Below are 24381 nucleotides of genomic sequence, written 5' to 3' on the forward strand. Positions count from 1 at the left end.
ATAATTCAAAAAGAAATATTGAATCGATTTCAGAAAATATCAAACACACTAAAGAATGTCCCCTTCCCCCCACACCTTTTCTTCTCTGGTCTTAAACATGCTATCCTGTCTCCACCCCTTTAATCTTTCTCTCTTCCTAGTTTAATATCTCTCGATAGCCTGACACTGTTTCTTTTTGCTTTTTTTCCCATTGGCCTTTCCTTGCTGTATTGTACATTGGACATATTCTTGCAAGTGGTTGTTTGTTTTGTGGGGGTTTGGGGGTTATGTAAACTCTTGGCCTTGAGCTTTGAGCAAAGGTTTGTTTAACGTTGTTGTAATGTTTGGCTGGGTGCTGAGAGGGCCTGAGGGGAGTCGTCGGCACTGCTGCTCTGGTGAGGAATGTGCTGGCTGAACATCTAACTGGCAACAGGCCCAGAGCGGCCCAGATCAGCCCAACTGGGCCACAGGCTTTCCTTCTAGTCTCAATCTTGACTCTCAGTGTCTGTTGTTTTTTCTTTGTCTTTATCTCCCATTTTTCTTTTTTAATATAATACCAGTTAACTCCAATGCATTGCATTGCTCATTTCTTCATACACATACAGTAGTTCACATATACACCAAGTTGTCCTGCTTACATTGTAGTGTTCCATTAAATGGAGCAGTCAAATACATATTTAGCAAGCTTTAACCTGTGTTTTATCCTTTCTGTTACCTAAACAGAGCTCATTGAGAAAGCAGGGGAAGAGGGTGTGCCTGAGCTGGCGCATGTCATGAGCAGCCTGTCCCAAGAAAGCATCCCCAATCTCCCACCAGGGGGCGGCCTTGCCAGCAAGTAAGTAAATATCATGGTTACAAACCACACAGAGGTTCACACCTGCACAAACACGTTTATGGGACACAGGGTAACGAGTCTAATATTTAAGGATCTGGAATGCTAACACAGTTTGCTGGTTTAGTCCCAAGTAGACTTGACCCAGAATCCAGCTTGTCCAGCTTGAATTTGATCTATAACCTTTACACTCTGTACACGTCTTTACAGGCACAGTGTTATTGAAGCAGTGTACAACCGTTTGAACCCCCAAAGAGAAGAGGATGGTGTGAGTATGAATAGAGTCTTGCTTTTTAAAGGTGTAGAACCTCCTGGTATGATGACAGAAGTACATTTAGCCCCTGGTCTTACCATAAAAATGTAGAAATGTTAACTTCCCCTTGACCTATTGGACTCCTCTCATCATGAGACGTAGCCTTGTTCTGTGCCTCGCTCACGCTACCCATTTATACCTGGTATTAACATCCATCAACTGCAAATCACGTAGTGTTACTTTCTCACTACTGAGTGTTTGCTCTCCATCCCACTCGCCTGCTTCACTCACTTATTTACTACTGAGAACATTTATTTATCAGCCTATAAGCATTACCAATCAGACTTGATTAGTGAGTACAAAAGCATGTTATTTTATTAGCTTTTTATGCTATCATGAACTCTTCAGCTATGTCTCATGATGATGATGCCACTGCTTAACGTGTGATCTGGCAAAACTGAACTAGGGTTTTATATATTGTAAAGCCTGCATTTGCTTACCTGTCCTGTTGTTGTAGCTACTGTATGAACATGAACGTTTGTGTGTGTGTGTGAGGCAAACACCTCAGAAGAATGTGTCAGTTAGTTTTGTATGTTTAATTAGTGTGACACATTCTCATGTGTTGGTCTGGACACCAGTTGGACAAAGCTGGAGTTTTGATCCAAGTGTTCCCCTCTCCCCTATTGGACATCCAATAGATATTTGGTGTGTGTGTGTGTGTGTGAGAGAGAGAGGGAGAGAGAGATTGTGTTCTCTACGGTTCTCTTGGACTCTCCTCATTAGGGTTGTCACGATACCAAAATGTCAGTAGTCAATGTCAGTGGCAGAGAGATTTCGGGATTCTTGATACCACTTTTGATACCAAAGTAAAATCTAATTTGAGTAAAATACTTTAAAAACTTAATACATTAACAAATTATTGAAACAAGGGAATGTGCACTACCTTTAAAATGTTTGGGGTCAGTAAGTTTTTTTTTTTTTTTTTTTTTTTTAAGAAATTGTGCTTTCATTACTTTAATACTTTTATTACTTTTGTAATTTGATGACACAGTAAAGACATTTATAAAGTTACAAAAGTTTTCTATTTCAAATAAATGCAGTTTTTGTGAACTTACATAGTTTCCACAAAAATAAGCTGCGCAACTGATTTCAACAATAATGGTAATCATAAAAGTTTATTTAGCAGCAAATCAGCTTATTAGAATGATTTCTGAAGGATCGTGTGACTGGATTAGTGGCTGCTGGAAGAAAGACATTTTAAAATATATTCAAATAGAGAAGTTTATTTAAATTGTAATAATACTTCACAATATTGCTGTTTTTTTTTACTGTATTTTGGATCAAATAACCGCAGCTTTGGTGAGTAAAAGACATTACAATGTCTTCTCAATCCCAAACTTTTAAATAGTATGGTCACTTTCAAGTATAGCTCAAAGAAAGTCTAGTATTTCCAAGTAAACATTAATAAAGAAACTAATGAAGAACATTTTTTTCCTGTCAGTACTGTGGTTTAATTCATTTTATTAACATGGAAAAAAAAACAGTTCTGTTTGACAGCACATTTATATTATTAAATTTTTAGTATCAGCTTGGTGTTTTTGACATCCCTAGGCCTCATCAGTGAGTGATGTTTTGTTGGCTTGTTGAGAGGAGTAGACTAGATCCTTGTGTTTCTCAGTGATAGCCAGTGACAGTGTGTAGTAAGCTTTATACTCTGTCCACCCCTCATTTTTTATAGTACCATAACCTGTTTTTCACAGCAAGATGAACAGTTTGCAGTTATATAGCTGCTGTAATTGACTACAATATACTTGATCAAATGTATAAAGCAAGGATGGTATTCATATCAAGACATTGAGGCACATTAAGAGGATACTACAAATTAATAGAAATAATGATGTGTGTGTTCACCCTTTGATTAATGCAGCCCAGCTGTTTCATTTGGTAAGTTGATTACTAATTGATACTAATGTTTTCTGCAGAAAGAGTGACTTGAGTTTGTTTGAACATTGTGGTGGAAAATCACCAGATCTACCCCATATGTACTGATCTTATGAATGCATCAGTAGAGGGAATATTCCATTTATTTAGTTGCTGGTTTGCGCCTGCTTTGCAGTGTGACCAAACTGTCAAAGTATAGTTATATTATACTCTACCTGTTAAATATTCAAGCCCTGTAGATAATTCTTTTTTTTTATAGTTTTTTTACATTTCCAAAGCAACGGTGTTACTGTCAGTAAATGTAGAAAATGGCTTATTTAGTTGTGTCCTTGAAAAGTAATCATATTAGGGACCAAAAATATTACTCTCTAATCTCTAATCAGCCATTTTACAAGGGTCTGGATTAGTTTTCCACAGTCTTTCATGTTGATGCTTTGCACATGAATATTTCTTCTCTGTGATGCAGATGTATAACTTTGGCTGCTGGGAAGTAGAGAAGAAAATAACAGTAGAGGGGAAAAATAAATAAAAAATGCACAATCTGATTATCCCATTGCCTTCTCTGAATAGTGTCTGCTTTGTACAACAGTTAATTATTTGAACGCGAGTGAAGAAATGATTAAATCACAGTTTTACTACTGCAAATACAATATTAGACAAAGAAACAAGAACTGCATTATTCTGGTTTCAAGCATGGGAGACCAGGGACAGTTGTAATAAGTTTTCTCACTGTCCAAGTGCTTTTTGTGATACTTTTTTTCTTTCAGCAGGAGGTTGGGGGCAATTGTGAAATTAAAATTAAAATTTGATTATTCTAATTGTGTAATGTTCATTAATTTGTAGTTTAAAGGATAAGGACTTGATAGACATTCAGATATTCAGTTGAGAGAACTTATACTTTGCTGAATAATTGTTTGTACATCCTGAAACATTCAGTGTATATTTTAATGAAAAAGGGTTTAACATTTTAAATAATCAAACTGTAGGTCCAAGTTTTAATTTTTTTTCTCACAAGTATGCATTTAGTAAGGCTGTATTTATTTGATCAAAAATACAACAAAAACAGTTATATTGTGATAAATTACAATTTAAAAAAACTTTTCTATTGTAATGTATTTAAAATGTAATTTATTACTGATGGTAAAGCCAAAGTTTCAGCAGGCAGAGATCCTTCAATGATCCTTCAGAAATCATGTTAATATGCTGATTTGCTGCTCAAGAAAAATTTCTTATTATTATCAATGCTGAATACAGTTGTGCTGCTTATATTAATGATTGTTTGATGAATAGAAAGTTTAAAATAACAGCATTTATTTGAGATATAAATCTTTTGTAACATTTTACATATATGAAATATTTTTAAACAATTAACGCATCCTTGATTAATAAAAAACCTTGCATTTAATTTATTAAAAAAAATCAAACCACAAACATTTGACCAGTAGTGTATTTAATAATTTAATTTGTGTCAAAGATTAGTGCCTTTGCCTGCTGATGGTCTTCTCTTTGTGGCGTTTCTCTGCAGAGTGGTGCTGACCTTGAGGACCCGTGGTAGTCGTCCCACCTGAGGAAAGAGCACCTTTTCTACACAAGACATTAGTCATGTTTCTTTTGTTCCAGTGAAACCAAGAGATTCAACGGACATTCTTTCAAGAGTCACAACACAATGGAAACACAGTACAACCAAAAGCATTACAAACACACTTTTTTTTCTAATATATGAGGGAAAGAATGGAGTTCCAGTTTTAAAAACAAACTTAAACACAACAATAACAAAATACACATCATACAATAAAAACTGTTTTTCTCACTTTTTTGTGGTGGCTGTGGGTGTTCATTTTGAAACCGAGGATGTTTTGCGAGATGGACCCATGTACGTGGTGTGGTGCCTTTTCAAGTCGGCTGCGAATTCGAGTGAGGTTTGCTAACGCCAGATGCCCTGAGGCCAGGATACAGTTGATAAACTTGGCTACATGAGACCACTGCAGCCCCTGGTATGGGGTTATGGATCTTCACTGGCTTTAACTGAGGATATATTTGACTGATGAATGCGTGTGGATCATGTTTTAAAGAATTGCTTCATTACTACATAACCTGCGTGGAAAGGATTGAAGCTTGTTGGCCTTTTGCACCTTTCCTCCCTCATCGTGCACTGACTGACCTTTAGGTAGAACCTCGGACTCGACTCGGCTTCGTTTTGCAGGCTATCACTTGATTGGTTGTCATAAGCTTTTTAATCCTGCTGTTTCAGAGAATATAGAATATATAGAGAGAAATATATATAAATTCATATATATTTTTTATTTTTCCCAAGTTTGACGTTCTTTGTGGCTTAATGTGTGAAGCAATAGAGTTGTGTTGGTGGTGACCGATGAGCGTGCCACGTTGTGTGAATTACTTTAGACACACTGAGATTTGTTTATGTACTTGTGTAACCCAGCCACCCAAGAACTGTGGGTGATGTTGGCTAAAAGGGATTGTAAGTACCCACCAAAGCCACGCAGCTTTTCTCAGCTCCCCCTTTGTATTATATCTCTCAGTCTTCTCTCCTTATCAGCCCTCACTTTCACAATGCAGATGTGAACTTACAGCAACCTGCTTTTCTTCTTGTTTTTTTCCCCTCAGAGTATATTGTGAAGTGGTGTTTTTTGTTTTGGTTAGCTGATCATAAAAATACTAGCTTTGTGATGAATTCACAGAATATTTTCTGATTCATCATGCAGGTGTAATGTTGGTTTTGCTCATATATTTTCAGCAGTAAATGGACTACAGTACTCACTGGCTTCAGAACCTGAAAGGTGATGTTGAGCAGAACAATAAAGATTCAGGAAAAAGCAGTCTTGCTCCTCATGTTTAATCACATTGGAAAAGCCCTGGATGGCAAGAAATTGTCTTTCTGAACATAAAGCAACCAGCTGCAGGTTGATTTGCTTTTGTGTGCGTTTTAGGAGGTGATAGTGCAATAATAGACTGAAATAATTTCAAATGATGGTACTCTTAGTTAAAGTTTGGCCATAAAACACACAAAAAATATATGTATAGATGTTGTGATCTGTATTTCTGAGTAAACTAAGCTATATATACAGTACTGATCTACATGACCTGTTAAGTGACTGAGTATTTCAAAGATTTGATGTCTCCAGCAAAAGTTGGCAATTGATTATTTAATCAAAGCACTCATTGCATCAACGTTGGACCTTATAAACTTGACTTTGTTGTGAAGCGATAAAAAAGTGTTGTAGGTTAGATTAGAAGTTATCAGACTGAGAAAGTGCTTTCAAGTTTTGTGTGCGATATGCATCCTATGGTCAGTAAGCAGACTGTGGGCCATATGTGGCCTCATTAGTCTGAGGCTAAAAATGCATTATGGCTAATAATGAGTGCTATGCTATATAGGGTATCAAGTAAGCCTGTTTTAAAAATCGCAGAACAAGTTTTGGTTTATTTGTTTAATTTAGATTTTTAGTTCCAGACCTATGGTAAAGATGAAAAAAGCTCTGTACCTGTAACAAGGAATGCATTGTATAATTTAAAACCAGCTGCATTAACAACAGTTCATTCAAATTAAAATATCATTGCACCAAATATTCGTCTTGGTGTAATCAGGCCTTGACAGACTGCTTAAACATCAATAAAATTATATAATCAAGTTGCAGTTCATTTTATTTTTGTAGAGTTCTGATTACTTCTGTCACTGGGGTGGTACCCTAAGGACCAATAAACCATATTATTGTACCTTATTTTAAATGGCACATACAAGGGCCTCGAAGTGTGCTTATTAGTACCTTTTGAAATGGTACTGCAGCAGTGATAGTTCTGCACCTTTTTTTTTTTAAATAAGTGTGTAATGTGAGAGTTTGCAAGCTAGTTATTTACTTATCTTTTTCATTATTACCAGTGTTATTTTACTGTTATTTATATGTGGTTATAGTATTTATTAATATTTTGAAATTGCTTTTATATTTTCGTTTTAATTTAAATAGTAGTATTTTTGTAAATTTGAGATTTTTATTCTACTGTTTCCAGGAATCATTGCTATTTTTTTCGTATAATATTTATAGTTAATTTCAACTTTAATAAACAATTTTTAAAAAATATTTTTATTTTAATGATAATGATTATTACAATATTTTGTGTTTGAAGTTGCCCAAAAACAATGCAAATTAGGCAAAAAATCTATATTTTTGGTAATGTTTATTAGACTAAAATATATAATGTGATATTAACATCAGTAAACATAAAAATATACTTGTTGCACTTTACAACTACTTGCATTACAAGTTGGACAGGATTCTTACCAAAACATTGTAAACTGTCACTTTGTCGCATAGCCAATGCCAGGATGAGTTACCTGAATTTCCAATAATATGTAGCCAAGGCAGTGTGTGATTGGCCTTGCTAACCTCTGCCACATTCTTCTGGGAGGGGTTTTATTGTGTGTTGAGAGGGATGGAGACTGAATGAGTGTTGTGCACTATGGACTTGTGAATGCCTCTATTTAACAGGACTCCCGCTGGGTCGGCTCTTACAAGTGTTGTTCCTTGGGACTGAATGAAGCAAGAAAGATGAGTTCGACCAAAATCACCATCATCGATGCGATGGAGCTGCAAGAAGGCATCCAGAATGCAGCTTTTCAAGAAGATGATGATACATCCGATGCATCAAGCACTCGAGAGCAGCAGGCCACCAGCGTCTCTGTCACCGGGTCGGAGGAGGACGAGTACATGTTAGATGTTACACTCCAGCAAAGCCTGCTACCACATACCTCCAGAGATTATTTTTTGGCTGATCTTTGCATGCATCTTGGCCCTTATTGACATGACCAGTACGATTGTGGCGCTGTCACCTTGATGCATATATATAAAAAATTAAATACCCCTTTCTTGTTGCATATTTTAAAATACTATATACAAAATACTACATAATGTGCATTTGGAAATAGGCATTACTTTGTCAATGTTTACATACAAAATTATGTAATAATTTAAGTTTTTCTGTAATCTATAAATCTTACATAATATAGAAATTATATATGAGAACCTCTGTATCGTGTTTGGATCATATATATTTAGTGTCATTTTGAGAACTCCCAATGTACCTGCACACATCCTAATGTGCGTAATGTGCTCTTTAAGAAAATTGGCCTAACAAAAAAGACAGGAAAAATTAAGTAGTAGTATCAAGCTGGCTTGAAAAACAATTCTCTATCAGTAGCTGGGAGTTCCCTCTAGCTGTAGCATTATTTGAGATGTGAGTGTATTGATGGCTTGGACAGGCAGCCAAAAGCCATGTTTTTCCTTCACAATGGTTCTGTATTGCAGCATATTCTGTTTCAAGCAAGAGGAGGTTGTTTAAATGCTCTTATGTAATAGGCATAATTATGTCTACACATGCCATAAAGTACATAAAACTGATATTACAGCTGTACATTACAGGGTGATTAATATTTTACTTTGAAACATGTCCACACAAAGCAAAAACTGTGGATAACACAAAACACCATTTATTTTCTACAAGAGACTTATAACTTTATTTACCCTCCAAAATCTTCACATTTAGATATTAAAAGATTGGAATGATTATAAAGGTTGGTGTGATCAAGATAAATTAATTGTTGAATACAGAACAAACGTATAATTCACTGTTTGACTTCAGGAATTAAGGACAAACTGAGTCTTTTTGAGTACCTGAACATTAAAGCAATTTGGATCAGCCCTTTCTACAAGTCTTCTGAAAGACTTTGGATATGATGTGGAGGACTTCAGGGAGATTGATCCCATCTTCGGAGCCATGGAAGACTTTGAGGCTTTACCGTGGAGGAAGGAACATTAGCCTTAAAGCTCTTTAACAAAAAGGCTCTTTATGCAGATCTGCAGTCCACCGTACCGTATCATGTTTCATTACTAACATGGGCCCTCTTTGATCTTTGTTCCACATCTGTCTAATAGGACATAATCCATTTGTGGCTGTAGAAGGGGTGGATGGGTTCTACATGGACGCTGTGAAACACATGCTTGAGGCCACACATTTGAGAAATGAAATGAATGGTCGATCCTGACCAAGATCCATTAAGCCCAACAATGCTATATAACCACGTGAAAATGTAAACATTCACTTTACACACTTATTTGTTGTAGCACTTCATCTTCAAGTCAAAAATATTCTTCAGATTCATTCAGGTGGACTCCTATTACTGTTCTTTGTTCTCACAATGTCATTTAATGATTACTAGTGCATATTTATATGGATTAACTGGCAAGTCATTCCCATTATCCTAATTCCATACGATTTCAAAGCCATTGAAGATCTAGGGAAATGACTGCGTGGTCTTGGCCCTCTTCTTCAGTGATTTGTCTTTCTACTCTTCATGGACTTGTTTGAATTAACTTAGAGGAATGTTCCGGGTTCAACGCAAGTTAAAACTGATCATCTGTGACATGTTGATTACAATAGGAAATCACTTTTATTCATCCTTCAGTTTGGAAGAACATACAAAAATGGTGTTTTATGTACTTGCAACGGAAGTCTTTGGGGCAAGACATTTCAGGTTTAAAAGCATAAATGTGTTGCTTGTATTTCTGTAAAAGCATAATTCCATACACAAATATGTATTTTTTTGAGCAGTAAAAGTTGTCCTTTTAGTGGTCCTTTAGTGGAGGAACTGCTGGTCTAGGTAGAAGGAATTCTGGAAAACCTGTTCGAATTTTTCCTTTTTTTCCTTGGATTTTTATTCAGCACAGACAGATTTTAATCCTTTTCTAAATGTACAATGCCTTGCCTTATGCCATTGACTTCCATTGAAAACAGTTGTGCTTCTTAATATCGTTATGGACATTTTTCAGGATACTTTAATAATTAGAATGTTCAAAATAACATTTATTCAAAACCATTTTTTAACATCATACTGTAAATGCCTTACTGACACTTTTGATCAATTTAACGTGTCCTTGCTAAAAAGTATTAATTTCATTAAAAAATATATATAGTGTTTACCATATTTAGTAATTAACTTAGTAAGATGAACTATTTTCTTTTTTTATTTAGTAAGATCACACATTTTCAAGTGTGCAGTGTGATTAACAACAGTGTTATTCTCTTGATTGTCGACTGTAGACACAGAGTTTGAGCTGTACCATGACTACACCTGTCCTACACACGACGGGGCTTACATGAGATCCTGACACAATGGAGGATAGAGCTGGACGCCTACAGCAGAGAGCCTGGCTGCTACAGGTATCCTCACTTCTTCCTCTTCTTCATGAATAAACTTTTTTTCCTCTCTCTCTTGTAAATGGCTCGTTTGTGTTTTTTCTTTCTTTCTTACCAATTAGGTTCATGGTGGCAGAGTGTTATGATTATGAAGAAATAGAAAAAACCATGAGGTACTATGGCACAAGCTATGCCACTGAAAGCGACTTGCCCTTTAACTTTTATCTGCTGTACCTTCCTGATGATCTGTCAGGAAATCAAGCCAGACGCTTGGTTCATTTATGGATGTCAAACATGCTGAAGGGAAAATGGCCAAACTGGGTGGTGAGTGACCAGATGTCTGTCAGTTCATTAAGAATCAGATCACGTCATATATTTAAACCTGAAACACTAGCAATGCTTAATACTGAGCTGGATGGGCTCAACAAAGCCTTCCTGGTGGTTCTAAACTTCGACAAGGATACTACAACAGACTTGTCTTGAGTCAGTGAGTTGCCAGATACTCTTACTGTGCATTTAAGTACAGTGCCAATAAGTCAAAAGACTTTGTCTAAATCCAGAATTCCGACATCTCAAGGGCAAGAACTGCTCTGGGAATATTCCACCAATCGGCGCTCTCACACCAACCATGCATCTGAGTGCTATGATTCTGAGAAAGCCTGCTACTTGCCTGCACTAGATATTCTGTATAAGTGTTGAAGACATTAACTTGACGGACACAGTGACAAACTTTATAGGCTATCTATTCCATGTGGTGTCATGCTGGCAAGTCCAGTCCACTTTGAAATCTCATTGGTCCAAAATCTCACTCCATATTACTGTACACTGAACATCAAGTGTCTTCTGATTGGCTGTGATAGTGCGTACTGTTTGTGTTCAGTGTGAACCAGCAAGTTGCCTGGCGATGCATGCTGGTTTTGTCAGACAAACTTTTATTTAAAAGAAAATAACTAACATCTATGCAACAAAATAAATGTTTGGTTTATTAAGAAAAATAAGAAAAACTTTTTGTCTGGTTTTTCACTCACACATACACACATATAATTTAATTTCGTGGTCTGTGAGACTTGCCAGTCAGGTTATTTGACCTTTCTTTTTGTCTCCGTCGTTTTTTGGTGGTCAAGTTCTGTGTAAAGAAAGGCTAACTGTCGGGCACTCTGTGAAAGAAAAAAAATACACCATGACAAAGCTGTAAACATCTACAGTCTCACTAACAGCATTCTAACAACAGTACAGAATAAATTAATGTGTGACATCAAACTGTGAGAGAAAAAAAGTATATCTATAATGCTAGAAAATAAGTTTTACGTGATCATGTTTATGCAATGACAACCTTAATGATTAATCCAATATCATTGTTTTATCCAGCATGTTTATGTTTTATGGTTTGAGTGTGTTAACATAGGCAGCAGGTTATTTAACAATTCGGTCTGATAAGGTGCAGGATAAATATAATTGAGTTTTTATATACCTCATTCAAGGACAGATGAAAATCCTCGGGGCCAAAGTGATCACCTCCTGGCTGCAGGTCCAGAATGACAACTGGGACACGTGCTACTCGTTCAACATGTCAGATAAAGAGGTACAGGTGAACATGTATTTAAAACTGACATCAGTTAACAGTGCCTTTGTAGAAATGCAGCCACAATGTATTTATTCCGTGAGCAAATTTTCCTTTTGAAGAATAGTAAGAAAAAAGTTGCTGGTAGCCAATGACTTCTATAGTATGAGGGAGAAGTAATGGTTACCAACATTCTTCAAAATATCTATTTTTTGGAACAAAATGACAGTGAGAAAATGATGAAAGAAATTACACTTTAGGTGAACTATCCATAACAACGTTTTACATGTAATTAATATTGTTTACATTTGATTGGAGTCTTTATGAGTGTATGTGGTTTTAAACATTTTTTTTAAAGTATTAATTTCCTTAAGTGTAAAACAGTATTATTTTAGTATTATTTATATTTATACTATTATAGTATTTTTTTTTTAAATAACTCTTTTTAGTTTTTACTTCAATTTTATTTAGTTTAGATTTAGTAATTTTGCTTTGTGCTCATAATTTTCATTCATGTTTTCATATTTATTCCTATTTACCTCCAGTTTATTTTTATTTTATTATCAATTTAAACAATTCTAGTACTTCAGTAGTATTTCAGTTAGTTCCTCATGCAACTGAGGAATTTTTCATTAAATATTTTCACCTAATATTTAATAATAATATTTTAACAAAATTTATTTTAAATAGTTTTAGTTAACAAAAACAACACTGGTGTAAAACATTTTAAGAAGGAAAAAGTTACTAAAGCTCCTTTAAATAAATTTAAGAAGCAAAAAAATGGCTCTTGGGAACATGAATATGGTAGATAAATAAAGAAGTTGAAGTACACTAGTTTATGTTTGTTATGAGGCCAAACGCACTGAATCTGTAAGACTAGACTGACAATATCCAAGCATAATCCAGTACACTGGCTCTCCATCACAACACCTGGGCATCACATCCAGCACTTGAAACAGAGTGGATGATGAGACGCTGCCATGCAGGTGGGCTTGGCCCACTCCTTTGCCTGGCTGCCTTATTTCCCCACGGTGATGGGATCTCTCTGAAGTGAAGCTGACTGTAAAAATCATATACCTAATCCTTAAAACTCTGTCATCTGCCTCTTATCTGCAGTACTGCTGCCGGTGTCTCTCTCCATCCCGCTCCTCCTCTGGGCCGCATGTTTCACAAGCCTTCTCCTGACCTTGGCACAGCCCAGTGTATTATTCCTTATCTCCTTGCCTGATAGACTATCTCATAAACATGTTAATCGTCTGAGCTGGCAGCATGTGTGATCAGCGTTTTATCTCCCGGAGAGGAATGGGGAAGATTAGAGGAACTTTGGTTTTTTCTTTGTGCATGTGTGTTGGGTGTTAGCGAAGGTGTCTCTGTGTGTATAATAAAGATAATTAATGGCACACAGATGGAGAGGAAGTCTAACGGAGGGGGTCCGTACTAAGATGTGCTGACAGTATGTCTCACGGAGCAGCTCGCACACAAGGTGACCTCAGGCTGATATGGAGAGGAACCGCTCCACATCACCTGTTTCCAGATCAGTGCTCTTCTTTCCTGAGGAGAGAGTGTAAGTGCTTCTTTTAAGCCCTGGGGTTTATTTGAGAGCTGGGATTACAGCCAGTGACCTCCAAGTTCATTTCCATTATACTTCACTTGGATTAGAAGTAGTTTTTAATACTGCAGCCGTAATGTTTTGATAATATCATTCACTTTGTGGACTAATGAGATTCCAGATATATGATTAAATACACCAATGTTCAATTAATATTACTAATATGAGTTATTATAATAAATAATATTAATAAAAGATTTTTACCAAGCAATATCTATCTATCTATTTATCTATCTATCTATCTATCTATCTATCTAGTTGATTGAAGAATTACTATAAATATATTTACTTGATTATTATTATTATTGGCTTTTGTCATACTGCTGTAGCAATGCTCCAGTCAAGGCTGTGCATTACAGTGATTTGTAATGGTCCACAACTCTTACCTGTAGGCTAAAATGGCTTTATTTTATGTGCTAGAGCAATATGAGAAGTGCAAAGATGTTTAAAAAGGCTGAATAGAGCATTTTTTTTTACACTCACCGTTAACACCGTCCCGAGTGGTACACACTTGGATGGCCTTCTTTAGTCTTTCCACATACTTCATGATGCCAGATAAAGGAACTCTATGGTCCTCTGAGTATGCAGTGATCAACATGGATGGGTAAAGCTGTTAAAGAAAAGAAACAGCTGACTTCTGAATGATAAGACCCAGACTGCACACAACCAATCAAAAGATTGGGTTGGTACGGTTTTTTAATGGTTTTGACAATCTCTTATGCTCACCAAGACTGCATTTATTTGATTAAAAATACAGTATGAACTGTATAGTTGTAAAATATTATTACAATTTAAAATGGCTGTTTTCTATTTGAATATATTTTGAAATGTAATTGATTCCTATGATGGCAAAGCTGATGTTTCAGCATCATTACCCCAGTTTTCAGTATCACATGATCCTTCAGAAATCATTATAATATAATATGCTCATTATAATGTGCTGATTTGCTGCTCAAGAAACATTTATTATTATTATCAATGTTGAAAACAGTTTTGCTACTTAATATTGAACCTGTGATTCATTTTTGTTTTCAGTATGTTCATTAGAAAATTAACAGCATTTATTTGAAACAGAAATCTTTTGTAACTTTTGATAAATTTAATGCATCCTTGCTAAATAAAAGTATTAATTTCTTTTTTTCAAATCATATTGACCCAAAACTTTTGAATGATAGTGGAAGTGACATCTGAGTGATTTACCTGAGGTATAATGTTGTGACAGGGACAGTAAGAGGCAATGTTGTCCCAGTGTTCTCTTATAAGGGGGTCTCCCCACTCCCCTCTCTCCTCTATAGTAAGTGGCAAGGAAGGGTCTTGCATTGTGCCAAGAACATCCAGAAAAGGTGCCTACCGAGAATTACAACTTCATATAACTATGAAAACAAGGCTCAGGGAATGTGTAAGAAATTATGTATTAAAGATCCACCTGTAGAATTACAGCTTTAAGAAGCTGTGGGTTATGGTTGCACAACGCCCCCGCTAGGACAGCTCCAGCACTGCGAGCAGTGAGGGCAGTAAGAGCAGGATGAGACACTCCCAAGTGATGAAGAGTCTGAATGCAGGCAGCAAGGTCTTCCACTCCCCTCCGCTTCTGTAGCACAGAACCCGCTCGATGCCACGCTAGACCACGCTCACCTCCACCCCTGCCCCGTTACAAACAACACAAAGCGCACAATAAAGATGCATTTCGAACTGCTTCTGTTGGTATTAATACTCAAGGACTACAAATCCCAAGTATTTCAACATTCACTACTGTTCACAATTTTTGGTCAGAAAGATTTTTTTAAAAAAAAAATAAATTAATGCTTTTATTCAGCAAAGATTGATCAAATGTAACAGAAAAGACATCTATAATGTTACAAAAAATATATTTCAAAGAAATGGTTTTCATTTGAACTTTCTATTCATCAAATAATCCTGAATTCACATTTTCACAAAAATATTAAGCAGCATATTCCTAATAAGAAATAATAATATTAGAATGATTTCTGAATGTTCATGTTGCAATGAAGACTGGCGTAATGTTGCTAAAAATTCAGCTTTGCCTTCAGAGGAATAATTTACATTTTAAATTATATTAAAACAGCAGTTCTTTTAAATTGTAATATTTCAGAATATTTGTGTTTTTACTGTAATTTTGATCAAATAAATGCAATCTTGATAAGCATAAGAGACTTCTTTTTTAAATATTAAAAAAGTCTTACTGACTCTGAACTTTCAGCCGTAATGTACCTATGAAAAAAGATGTAGTTCAGTACCTGACGTGGCAGTAGGCCAGAGCCCAGCCGTCCTCCATCAGCATTCTCTTCTCAGGACTGAAGGCCATATTGAGATCAACACCATAAGCTCCATATACATGCAGGAGCAGTGGAGCCTTATGCAGCTCAGATAATGCTGGCATGTGCAGGAGAGTCAAAGGCACCATTGTACCATCCTAAACACACAGGCATTGGGTTGCATTTTGTACCACTAGCTTTAAGACTTCTCACATATAAATGACTCATACCTGACTGGCTGCCTGCAGGCGTGTCGTGTTAAACTCAGTGAGGGAGATGTACTTGGTGGTGTCCTCTGTTACGGAGAGCTTTTGTTCTCTGGAGGAATAGAGGTAGCGTACAGGTGGGTGCACTGGGGAGGACAGGAGGAAACCAAATGACCCTCTGTCCACAGTTCCAACACGCTGCGGTGATAAATCACAGGCCCAGTGAGGAAGCTAAGAACAAAACAGAAACATGAATGAAGTCTACAGCCCAAGGTCCTTTTAATATATCAAAGAGATTTACTGAACGTGAAGTTTCAGGCTGATACTTCATGGCATTTTCATGGTGAGAAATGAATAAAAGCAACAGTTAAACTTGATAACATTAATAAAATACCTTCTAAGAAAAAGAACGCAAAAATAAACTATATTATATAACCGACTAAAAGTGCATGCTTACTTTATAGCAAAGGTTTCAAGGTTCAATAACGATATTCTAGGTCTTTAAAATCTATGATATGTTTCATATTAATAATGGGTTAATTTCAGAATTAATATTATAATGCAATACCATTTAAAAAATTATATTTCTATATTTCAATATTTCTGTCTTTACAGTCTCTTTCTATAAATTCAATACTTCCTTGCTGAAAGTAATGGGGTAAAAAAATGTTTTACTTACCCCAAAATTTGGAATGGTAATGTATATATATACATTATTGCGGTCTCTAGGACCCCATATGAACAAATGCATCAATTAAAATGTCATATATCCAGTAAAACACACCTACAATCTAAATAAAACATGCCTCTTTAACTTTAAAATCTTTAAAAACACACTCTAGGCTGTTTTATATGTGAATTTGTGATTCTTCTTCACACCTGGTGAGTGTTTAACTGATAGGGCTCTTGTGTGGAGAGAGTCTGGATCTGAAGTCGACACTGTGAATCTTTCACTGTGAACACACAGAGATCCTGAAGCAGCTCCATATCTTTAATGACTGTTCCAGGAACAGCACTGAACAATGGCACCCAGTGTGGCATAGTTGGCGAGGCTAAAGGTGCCCTGAGCAGTTTTAGATCAGAAAAAAAAATGACACACATAAACACAGTTATAATTTTGTTCTGAACAATATTGCTTAAGTCTGATACTGATACTCTTACCTGATACTCCTGGTTTGCTCCAGTGTTAGCAAGGATGAACAGGTAGTTGTCCGAGTGCTCCACGTGGTAAAGCAGACCAGGTTGACGGGACTGGATGAGGGTGGGGAATGAGAGTGGAGTCTTGCTGTCAACAAACCACACCTCAGAGCTGATCTTACTGCTGCAGTTAATGGTCACCAGCCTCTGGTCTCTGGAACGACTGACCTCCACAAAGAACCTGAGGAAAGGGCATACTGTAACACCACATCAATGCTAGCCAAAAGCACTCTTCACCAACACTTAGACACTTACTCTGGATCCTTTTCTTTATAAACAAGAGTGGTTTCGACATCAGAATCACTGAGATGAAGACGGAAAACACATAGGCACCGAAGAGTCTCCTGTGTGCTGTAGTAGAGGACATCATCTGTGGCCCATTCTGCACAGAGAGAGGACATCTGAGGAGGACATGAATGTTTCTTTGTCAGGAAAGTTTCAATTATAGTAGATCTTACCAAAGCTGAGCACATTGTCTAAAACCAACAGGGCCTTTTGACAATGGATGACACCACCTAAAGGAACCAACATGCATCTGGTCTCCTCGTGATGGTCTTTCTTTACAGCGACGGCCAGCATGGTCTCTGAGGGAGAGAGTCTGACCCTCTGGATGGTTCCATATCCACCTCCTCCCCAATCTGCATTGAACACCTCCAGCATCTCCTGCTCATCTGTAAGCAAACAGTGCCTTGTTTCTAGTCGGAACTTAAAAAAATGTTTACCTTGGTTTTCTTTTAAGTATCTTTTACCGTGTCCCAGGGGCGATCTGTAAATCCCTTTGCCGTCTTCAAAGTATACATGATGCTGTCCCTGGAACCAGAAGATGTTGAGGGAATAAACATTCAGATTTATAATTTATAAGATTATATAATTTACACACTTTGCACCACTTCACTTGCTTACCTCTGAATTTTCTGGTACAACTGAAAACTTCCTATGAACCGAATGCAATCTTCTTTTAAAACGCTGCTCTTGAACTCTGAGTTTCTGTAGTTGGGCTTTAGACAGCTCCACAGTAGTCTGAGAGGATCCCTAAATCATCAAAGTCTGGTTTTATTATTATGCATGCCATTGTGTGTGTGTGTATGCATATATATATATATATATATATATATATATATATATATGTAGTAATAATTAAAAATTACATTTTAATTTAATAATTACATCCCTTGTATACAGTCCTATATTTCTAACCTTAATTTCTTGATCTTGATTAAAAAGTGTTATGCATTAACTACACATTAATATTGAGGGTATGTTGGCTGTTTCTGCATTTTTAAATATCTTCGAATACATGCTTTTACTACTGCTATGCCATCTGAATTCGTAATGATGCAGACATGATTTATTCCCAGTTTGCATTCGGATTCAGTCTGCTGCTAGTTTTGTCCTTTCCATGTCTGTATTCGCACTACTGTACTGTAACATATCTTTCATTGCAGCTTATTTAAAATACAAAGAGCAAAAGTTCATGGAACGAAAACATAACAGTGTAGAGTGAGTAAAGTCAATCCTACCTCAGTGTAAAGACGCGAGATAAATGGGTGTGTATTCCTCCGATGTATATTGCGTGAAAATGATCGCAAAAGCAGCAGACACGAGGAACTGATCAGATTCATTTAATGCAGCAAGATGTCACTGTCTAATTAGTGTTTGATTGCGAATATTACTGCTTCCTTAAAAGTCATATACAGTGCATTGAGATTCTACGTAAGTATCACATTCAAACTCCTTTAACTTCCCTGCTGCCCATGTGCTGCTACTGTATGTGTAGAACTGGTGCTGCACTGACATTTACACTAGCGATGTCCGTTCTTATGATTCGAATCTTTTAAATTAACCGGTTGAATCGGTTCACAAAACCTGTCTGAAGGATTCATTTAGCAATCAAACTGAATCAGTCCGAGCATAGACGTAATAAATGCATTATTTATTTATTATGTCTGTGTATTTAATTTATTTATTTATTATGTCAGCAACTCTGACATGAACCGAAACCGACTCTCTTGGACATGTCCAACTGAAAACGAGCCATGAACAGATTAGTGAACTGAATTAGCTGATAAAAGTATTTTTTTATAGTTTAATGTGAAGTGCAACTAATATTTAGTTTCTAAATTGCTAATTTATGAGCTGAATGGCTGCAACAATCTCAGCTGGATCACATTAATTTAAAATAAACACCGCTATTCCCGAATATGCTCATTAATGTGGCTGTATTTCAAAACTAATATACTACGATAAAAGCTTTTTGAATCTGTTCTTTGAAACGAACTGTTCAAAAGAACCGATTCGCGGGAATGAGTCAGACTCCCCATCACGAATGGCGCTAAAATATGACATCTGGTCCAGGCAAGAGTAATCGAATCAACAATCATAGATGAAAGCCAATAGAGCGTAGTGTTCGATGACTGTGGTAGTGAATTGGATTTCCTTTCCTCCTGCAACAAGAGGAGGGGTGGTGTACGGAAGTAGCATGGGATTTTATTACTAAGCAACAGAGACCAGTGCATACCGGCGAATTGGTAAAAAAGGGCAGTAAACATCGACTTTAACCAAATTCAGAGAACAAATGCTATATAAGTCTTCGCTTAGACTCTGCATTCCGTTGTCGTTGTAGGTATACTGTGATAAGCTATTTTCCGCATGAAACAGGATCAGATCGAGCAGGTTGCTCTGTCATGAATGAATTTAAAGACCCACCGTTTGCTGCGACAGAAATGCATGCGAACAATCTTCAAAATCACGACTCTCACTGTGGAACCGATGTGGCCCGTGCACGCTGGGCTCTTCTGCGACAGGTGAGGGGCGTTTAGTGAATCTCCTTCAATATGCAGCTGATTGCATATGTTTGGTTCAATAAGCGTACATGTAATGCGTTATATAATGCGTTTTTCGCGTTAGACATATGGATGTGTCTCAGTAATAGCTAGCATTGCATGCATCTCTCACAATACAGGTTCTGAAACGGAAGCAGCTCGACAGTGCAGATGTCCAGCAGGTGTCTGTGCGAAGATTCTCCTCCTTTAACCTGTTCTCCAGGAGCAGGGTCTCTCCCACAGAGACGGATGAGCAGTGGGTGGAGTACAGAAGTGCAATCTTTCCTCAGTACAGTGCCTTACTCAGGTATGCTGGAGAAAGTGTTGAGTACACTGGAGCAGACGAAGCAATTCTGCTATCCTTTACTCCCTAATGTTGTTCTAATTCTGTTTTATTTTATTTTTTTTCTGTTGTTCTAAAAAGGTATGATTTTTTATTTTTTCTGTCAAACACAAAAGGTAAATTTTTGAAGTGTGCTGGATTCTTTTGTTTTAAATCTCCATAGGAGAACCATAAAGGTTACCATATGACTTATATTCCAAGTCTAAATGAAATTAAAGTCGGAAATCATGCTAAGTATGAAAATATTTAACATATATGTATTTCTCGGAAAATAATCACAGCCGTTGTCATTCTTCCCTTACATTATGGATTGGACATTCTGCGAATCAGCATTTATATTTATTTCAGAATGGGTGAATAAACTGGAAAAATTGTAATAATTATTAAACACTAGTTTGATCACATTTCATTTAGCTAACACTAATGTTTTGTAATTATCTTATTATATATTTACAACTCTAACATTTTTATTAATGCATTTCAGAGACAATCTTGGTCCGATTAGAGTGGATGAGGTGCTCAGCAGCTTTGACAACACAGGAAATGTCTGTGAGTGACTCTTCTATGCATGTTCATGTATTCATACGACAGTGTTCATTTATTTTTTTATTTTTTTTGTAATCTTGAACCGAACATATCCTATGGCAGGTAGCAGGGGGTCAGTTTAAGCTGCAGCTCCATCATGCACCAGAGGCAGGCACACTTGAGCCTTAGAAGCACCTCATTAAAGCAACTTATTGACTCCTCCTGTCTGTGCCAGGAGTGTTAAAGTACCTTTTCTTTCCAAGGCAAGCACACGTATGAACAGTCATAACATTCACTGTTCAGGAGTCAGTATGTTGTATGGCTGGCTATACAATTAAATAAGCAATGTACATATCAGGGAAGATTACAGCAGATTTTTAAATTGGCCAAATTGAAACCTTATAAGTGAGTATAGATGACTGAACAAAGTTGCAGAAACAATTAACTGATTCATTGTTTCCCATGAATTGTAATTCCTGTGTACTGTAAATAGATTCATGCCACCTCTTTGTATTAAATAGTTAGCGAAATGCACATTTTCATGCTATGCGCTACTGTTTAAAAGTCGGGGTCAGTAGGTTTTTTTTGTTAAAAAAAATCTTTTCAATACTTTTATTCAGCATGGATGCATTAAACTTAATAAAAGTGATAGTAAAGACATTTCTGATGTTACAAATAAATGCTGTTCTTTTGAACTTTCTGTTCATCAAATATGACATGATTAAATAAATGCAGCCTTGGTAAACATAAGAAATAAAATAAATAAATAAATAAAAATAAATAAATAACCTTTTACAGACCCCAAACTTTATGCAGTATATACAAGTTTAGATGTTCTATACAGCAGTATATTGTGTAGCTTACTCTGTTTACATTTGCTGTGCAAAGACAAAACACAATAACTACTATTTTGTCCAAACTGAATTCTGATGGAAATCCAGTCTCTTAGGCTATGATCTATACTGTTACTGACTGGTTTTGCTCAGCTATGCTCAGATTCAGAGAAAATGAGTGGTAAAATGTAAATGAAACCAAAAATCGAAGCCATTTTCTTTAAATTAAGCAATTATAGTTACTGTGCTTTGCCTTTGAAGTGCAGTACTGAAGTGACAGTTCACTCAGAACTGTAAATTCTGTCATCATTTATTTACCCTCATCTTATTCCAAACCTGTATGAATTTCAGTACTCTGTTGAGCACAAAAGCAGTTTTCAGCAGATACCCCAGTGGCTCAGATGTTTTTAGTTGAAGCGTATCTGAAACTTTTTTTTAGTCAGATGTCCAGGATAGTCTGGTCCTGTACTGATTTCCAGTGGACTGATATGCCTTGAAATATTTGGCTCTTTTACTGGATTAGCGAAAAGGGGCAGCATGGCTCTCTTCTACAGCAGGGTCATCGCTTCTCTTTTCAGACCTTCCTCTCAACCACTCTTAATTGATCTTATGCATTGGTAAGCCCAAACATCTCCCTCTATGTCCTTGTCAGCTCAGCTGGGCAGGCTCATTGTCTGCGAAGGGGGGTGCCCCATGTATTACCCACCCTACATACCCATTTTAAAGTCCTCGTCTCAGGATTTGACAAGCCGAAAGGTCCTCTGAGGCACTGAATGTGGATTAGCTATCCAAATGTATGGATTACGGTGATCCAACTTGTCAGGGTTGGAAGGGTTGACGGTGTTGTGGGTTTAAGTGCTGTTGTTTCCAGCAGGGATCAAGAGGGACACAAAAGGTCTTATCTGAACATGCTGGGTGGACATGAAGAGCTTTAGAGAGGCTTGTTGACCACTGGTTTGGATTCAAACCACTCCTCCATTGTCATGTGCTTGGGTCAGAGTTGGTTTAAAAACTAAAGAGAAAATGTAGTTGTTGCATACGTAGTCTGGAATAGTGATACTCATTTTAGAAGAGCTCTTTGCAGCCAGATAATGTAGTTACAACATCTACCAGCAGGTGCTAACGAGACAGTATGTGCTTTCACACAGTCTTTACCAGAAAATTACTTGTAAATTGCCATTTAGAGATCATGTGTGAACAAAGCATGAGATTAGCAGTATAAGCATGTAAGAAATCTGCTTTGGAACAGTGATCAAGTTTGTGATTTCTCCAGAGTTTACAGTAATTGTTTTTTGCAAACATTAGAAAATGTTATAGATGGCTAGGCATCATTGATCATTGTTTCGGCTGTGCATTTTGCCCCTGCATCACCAAATAAGTCAAAGAAGTAAAAAAAAAATTGGCAAATTGCACAGATAGTGAAAATAAATTGCCGTTTAACTACAACTCTTTTGCTAGGTTGGATCACAATGGTTGACTAGTTATCAAACAACCAACTGGTTGATTAGTGAAGTCAGCTAGTTAACACTCTCAGAAAACTTGTATCTTTAAATTCATGCTCTTTAAAGCACCATCACTGCAGTCATACATCTTGTACTCTATTTTTAATAGCGTTCAACAATACTAAACAAACAAAACATGGGGTAGCATATTTCATTCATTTATTTTTCACAAAATACAAACCTCAGTGGGTATTAGTGGGATACTATTAGCCGGTCTAGTCAGGGTCTTTATCCTGGTCCTGAGTTGAAACATTCTTCAGAGGGGTCACATGATGAGGTGGAGGAACTGATCCCCATTAAAATCACGACATTCAGGCTTACTAACAGTCTCAGCAGGGTTTCACGAATCCATGTGTGATGGTGACTTTTTCATATCTTACTAAGTGTTATTAGTGTGTGTGTATTTTTATTTGAATCATGAATTTGTTTGTGTGTGTCCTATGGTCTCCACTCACCCGTCTGTTTTACCCCCTGCTTGGGCAATTATGTAGATTGGGGGACCTGGTGTACTAATTGCTCAGATTGAGGCTGTCCAACGAGGCCTGGTTAGACCTGCAGAGGTCAGAGGTCTGGCTCTCCATCTCTGCCTTATTCTCCTCTCCTGTGTTGGTGAGAGTTAATTAACGCTGCTCTCAGACTGTTTACAGGATGGCACGCTGACCAGACTCAAGCCCTCATTACTGCAGACCTGCCTGCTGAACGTGTGCAGGCAGGGTCCACAATTAACACTCATGAAGGGCCGAATTCCAGTCAGAATTGTCATTGGCGAGTAAATAAAACAGTTTCTCGCCAGTTGGCTGTAAACTTAATCAGGAACTGCCTCGTTATTGTAAGCACCATCATTCGCAATTGAAATCATTCAGACTGAATATATATATATATATATATATATAGTTAAAACTGTAGGATTTTAATCTCATTTGGGATTTGTTTTTCCTATTTCAGTTATACTATATTATAATACTACATAGTTATATTGTCATGTGACACTGAAATGTTTTTTCAATTTATTCAAAGTTAGTTTTGAACCCTGTGTGTAAGAGCTCTGTGTCAAAGTGTTCAAAGCTCATCATACACAGTGAAAGTGTCTTCATCAGTGCCACTGGTGAAAAGGCCAAGAACTGCTTTCACAATAAAGCCACCTACAGGAAATTTTGCCTGTGTTTGAGTGACCCAGAACTGACCAGGACTCTTTGCTGAATGATAAATGACTGACCCAGATTAATGTTATGTGAAGCATTATTATAAAACATAACATTCTTTTTCTGGCTATGTGCAATATGGCATTATAAA

At 36.7% G+C, this 24381-nt stretch overlaps 3 protein-coding genes across 8 annotated transcripts in view; 2 read left to right on the top strand and 1 right to left on the bottom strand.

The window, feature by feature from the left end:
- The window catches only part of ppm1ba (protein phosphatase, Mg2+/Mn2+ dependent, 1Ba), a 33429-nt gene extending 26775 nt beyond the window's left edge, over positions 1 to 6654 (top strand). For 2 of the 4 annotated variants that reach the window (XM_042768806.1, XM_042768807.1), the window contains exons 4-6: positions 703 to 814; positions 1022 to 1079; positions 4531 to 6654. In XM_042768806.1, the coding sequence (XP_042624740.1) occupies positions 703 to 814; positions 1022 to 1079; positions 4531 to 4560 (200 nt within the window). In that variant the 3' untranslated portion in view covers positions 4561 to 6654. Of the gene's footprint in view, positions 1 to 702; positions 819 to 1021; positions 1080 to 2991; positions 3009 to 4530 lie in introns of those variants that run through there. The other 2 variants (XM_042768808.1, XM_042768809.1) reach the window with 2 other exon arrangements.
- A 4593-nt stretch (positions 6655 to 11247) lies between these two features.
- Positions 11248 to 18953, bottom strand: LOC109100917 (prolyl endopeptidase-like). 2 transcript variants are annotated; one of them, XM_042768810.1, is made up of 14 exons: positions 18584 to 18913; positions 17967 to 18095; positions 17813 to 17879; positions 17522 to 17734; positions 17319 to 17445; positions 17028 to 17244; positions 16746 to 16937; positions 15891 to 16097; positions 15643 to 15818; positions 14811 to 15027; positions 14585 to 14731; positions 13868 to 13994; positions 11686 to 11768; positions 11248 to 11371 (listed from the first exon to the last, which is right to left on the bottom strand). In XM_042768810.1, exons 1-14 carry the CDS (start codon positions 18683 to 18685, stop codon positions 11294 to 11296), a joined length of 2082 nt encoding a protein of 693 aa, XP_042624744.1. In that variant the 5' UTR covers positions 18686 to 18913; the 3' UTR covers positions 11248 to 11293. The 2 variants fall into 2 exon arrangements, with proteins under 2 accessions (XP_042624744.1, XP_042624745.1); XM_042768811.1 differs by lacking the exon at positions 14585 to 14731 and having other exon boundaries at positions 18584 to 18953.
- A 548-nt stretch (positions 18954 to 19501) lies between these two features.
- The window catches only part of camkmt (calmodulin-lysine N-methyltransferase), a 91121-nt gene continuing 86241 nt past the window's right edge, over positions 19502 to 24381 (top strand). Inside the window, exons 1-4 of one of the 2 annotated variants that reach the window (XM_042768813.1) lie at positions 19503 to 19591; positions 19687 to 19867; positions 20026 to 20192; positions 20713 to 20777. In XM_042768813.1, the coding sequence (XP_042624747.1) occupies positions 19748 to 19867; positions 20026 to 20192; positions 20713 to 20777 (352 nt within the window). In that variant the 5' untranslated portion in view covers positions 19503 to 19591; positions 19687 to 19747. Of the gene's footprint in view, positions 19868 to 20025; positions 20193 to 20712; positions 20778 to 24381 lie in introns of both variants that reach the window. The other variant, XM_042768812.1, reaches the window with a different exon arrangement.

Source organism: Cyprinus carpio, chromosome A13, assembly GCF_018340385.1.
Source record: "Cyprinus carpio isolate SPL01 chromosome A13, ASM1834038v1, whole genome shotgun sequence".
In the NCBI taxonomy this organism is placed as follows: Eukaryota; Metazoa; Chordata; class Actinopteri; order Cypriniformes; family Cyprinidae; genus Cyprinus; species Cyprinus carpio.

Bases quoted from the DNA above. Each gene is read 5' to 3' on its own strand.
- LOC109100917 (XM_042768810.1), bottom strand. From the start codon at position 18,685: ATGAATCTGATCAGTTCCTCGTGTCTGCTGCTTTTGCGATCATTTTCA. The intron at 18,096-18,583 runs GTAGGATTGACT...TTGATGATTTAG, and splicing joins TCTCGCGTCTTTACACTGAG to GGATCCTCTCAGACTACTGT. The intron at 16,938-17,027 runs GTAAGAGTATCA...TCTGATCTAAAA, and splicing joins GAGCAAACCAGGAGTATCAG to CTGCTCAGGGCACCTTTAGC.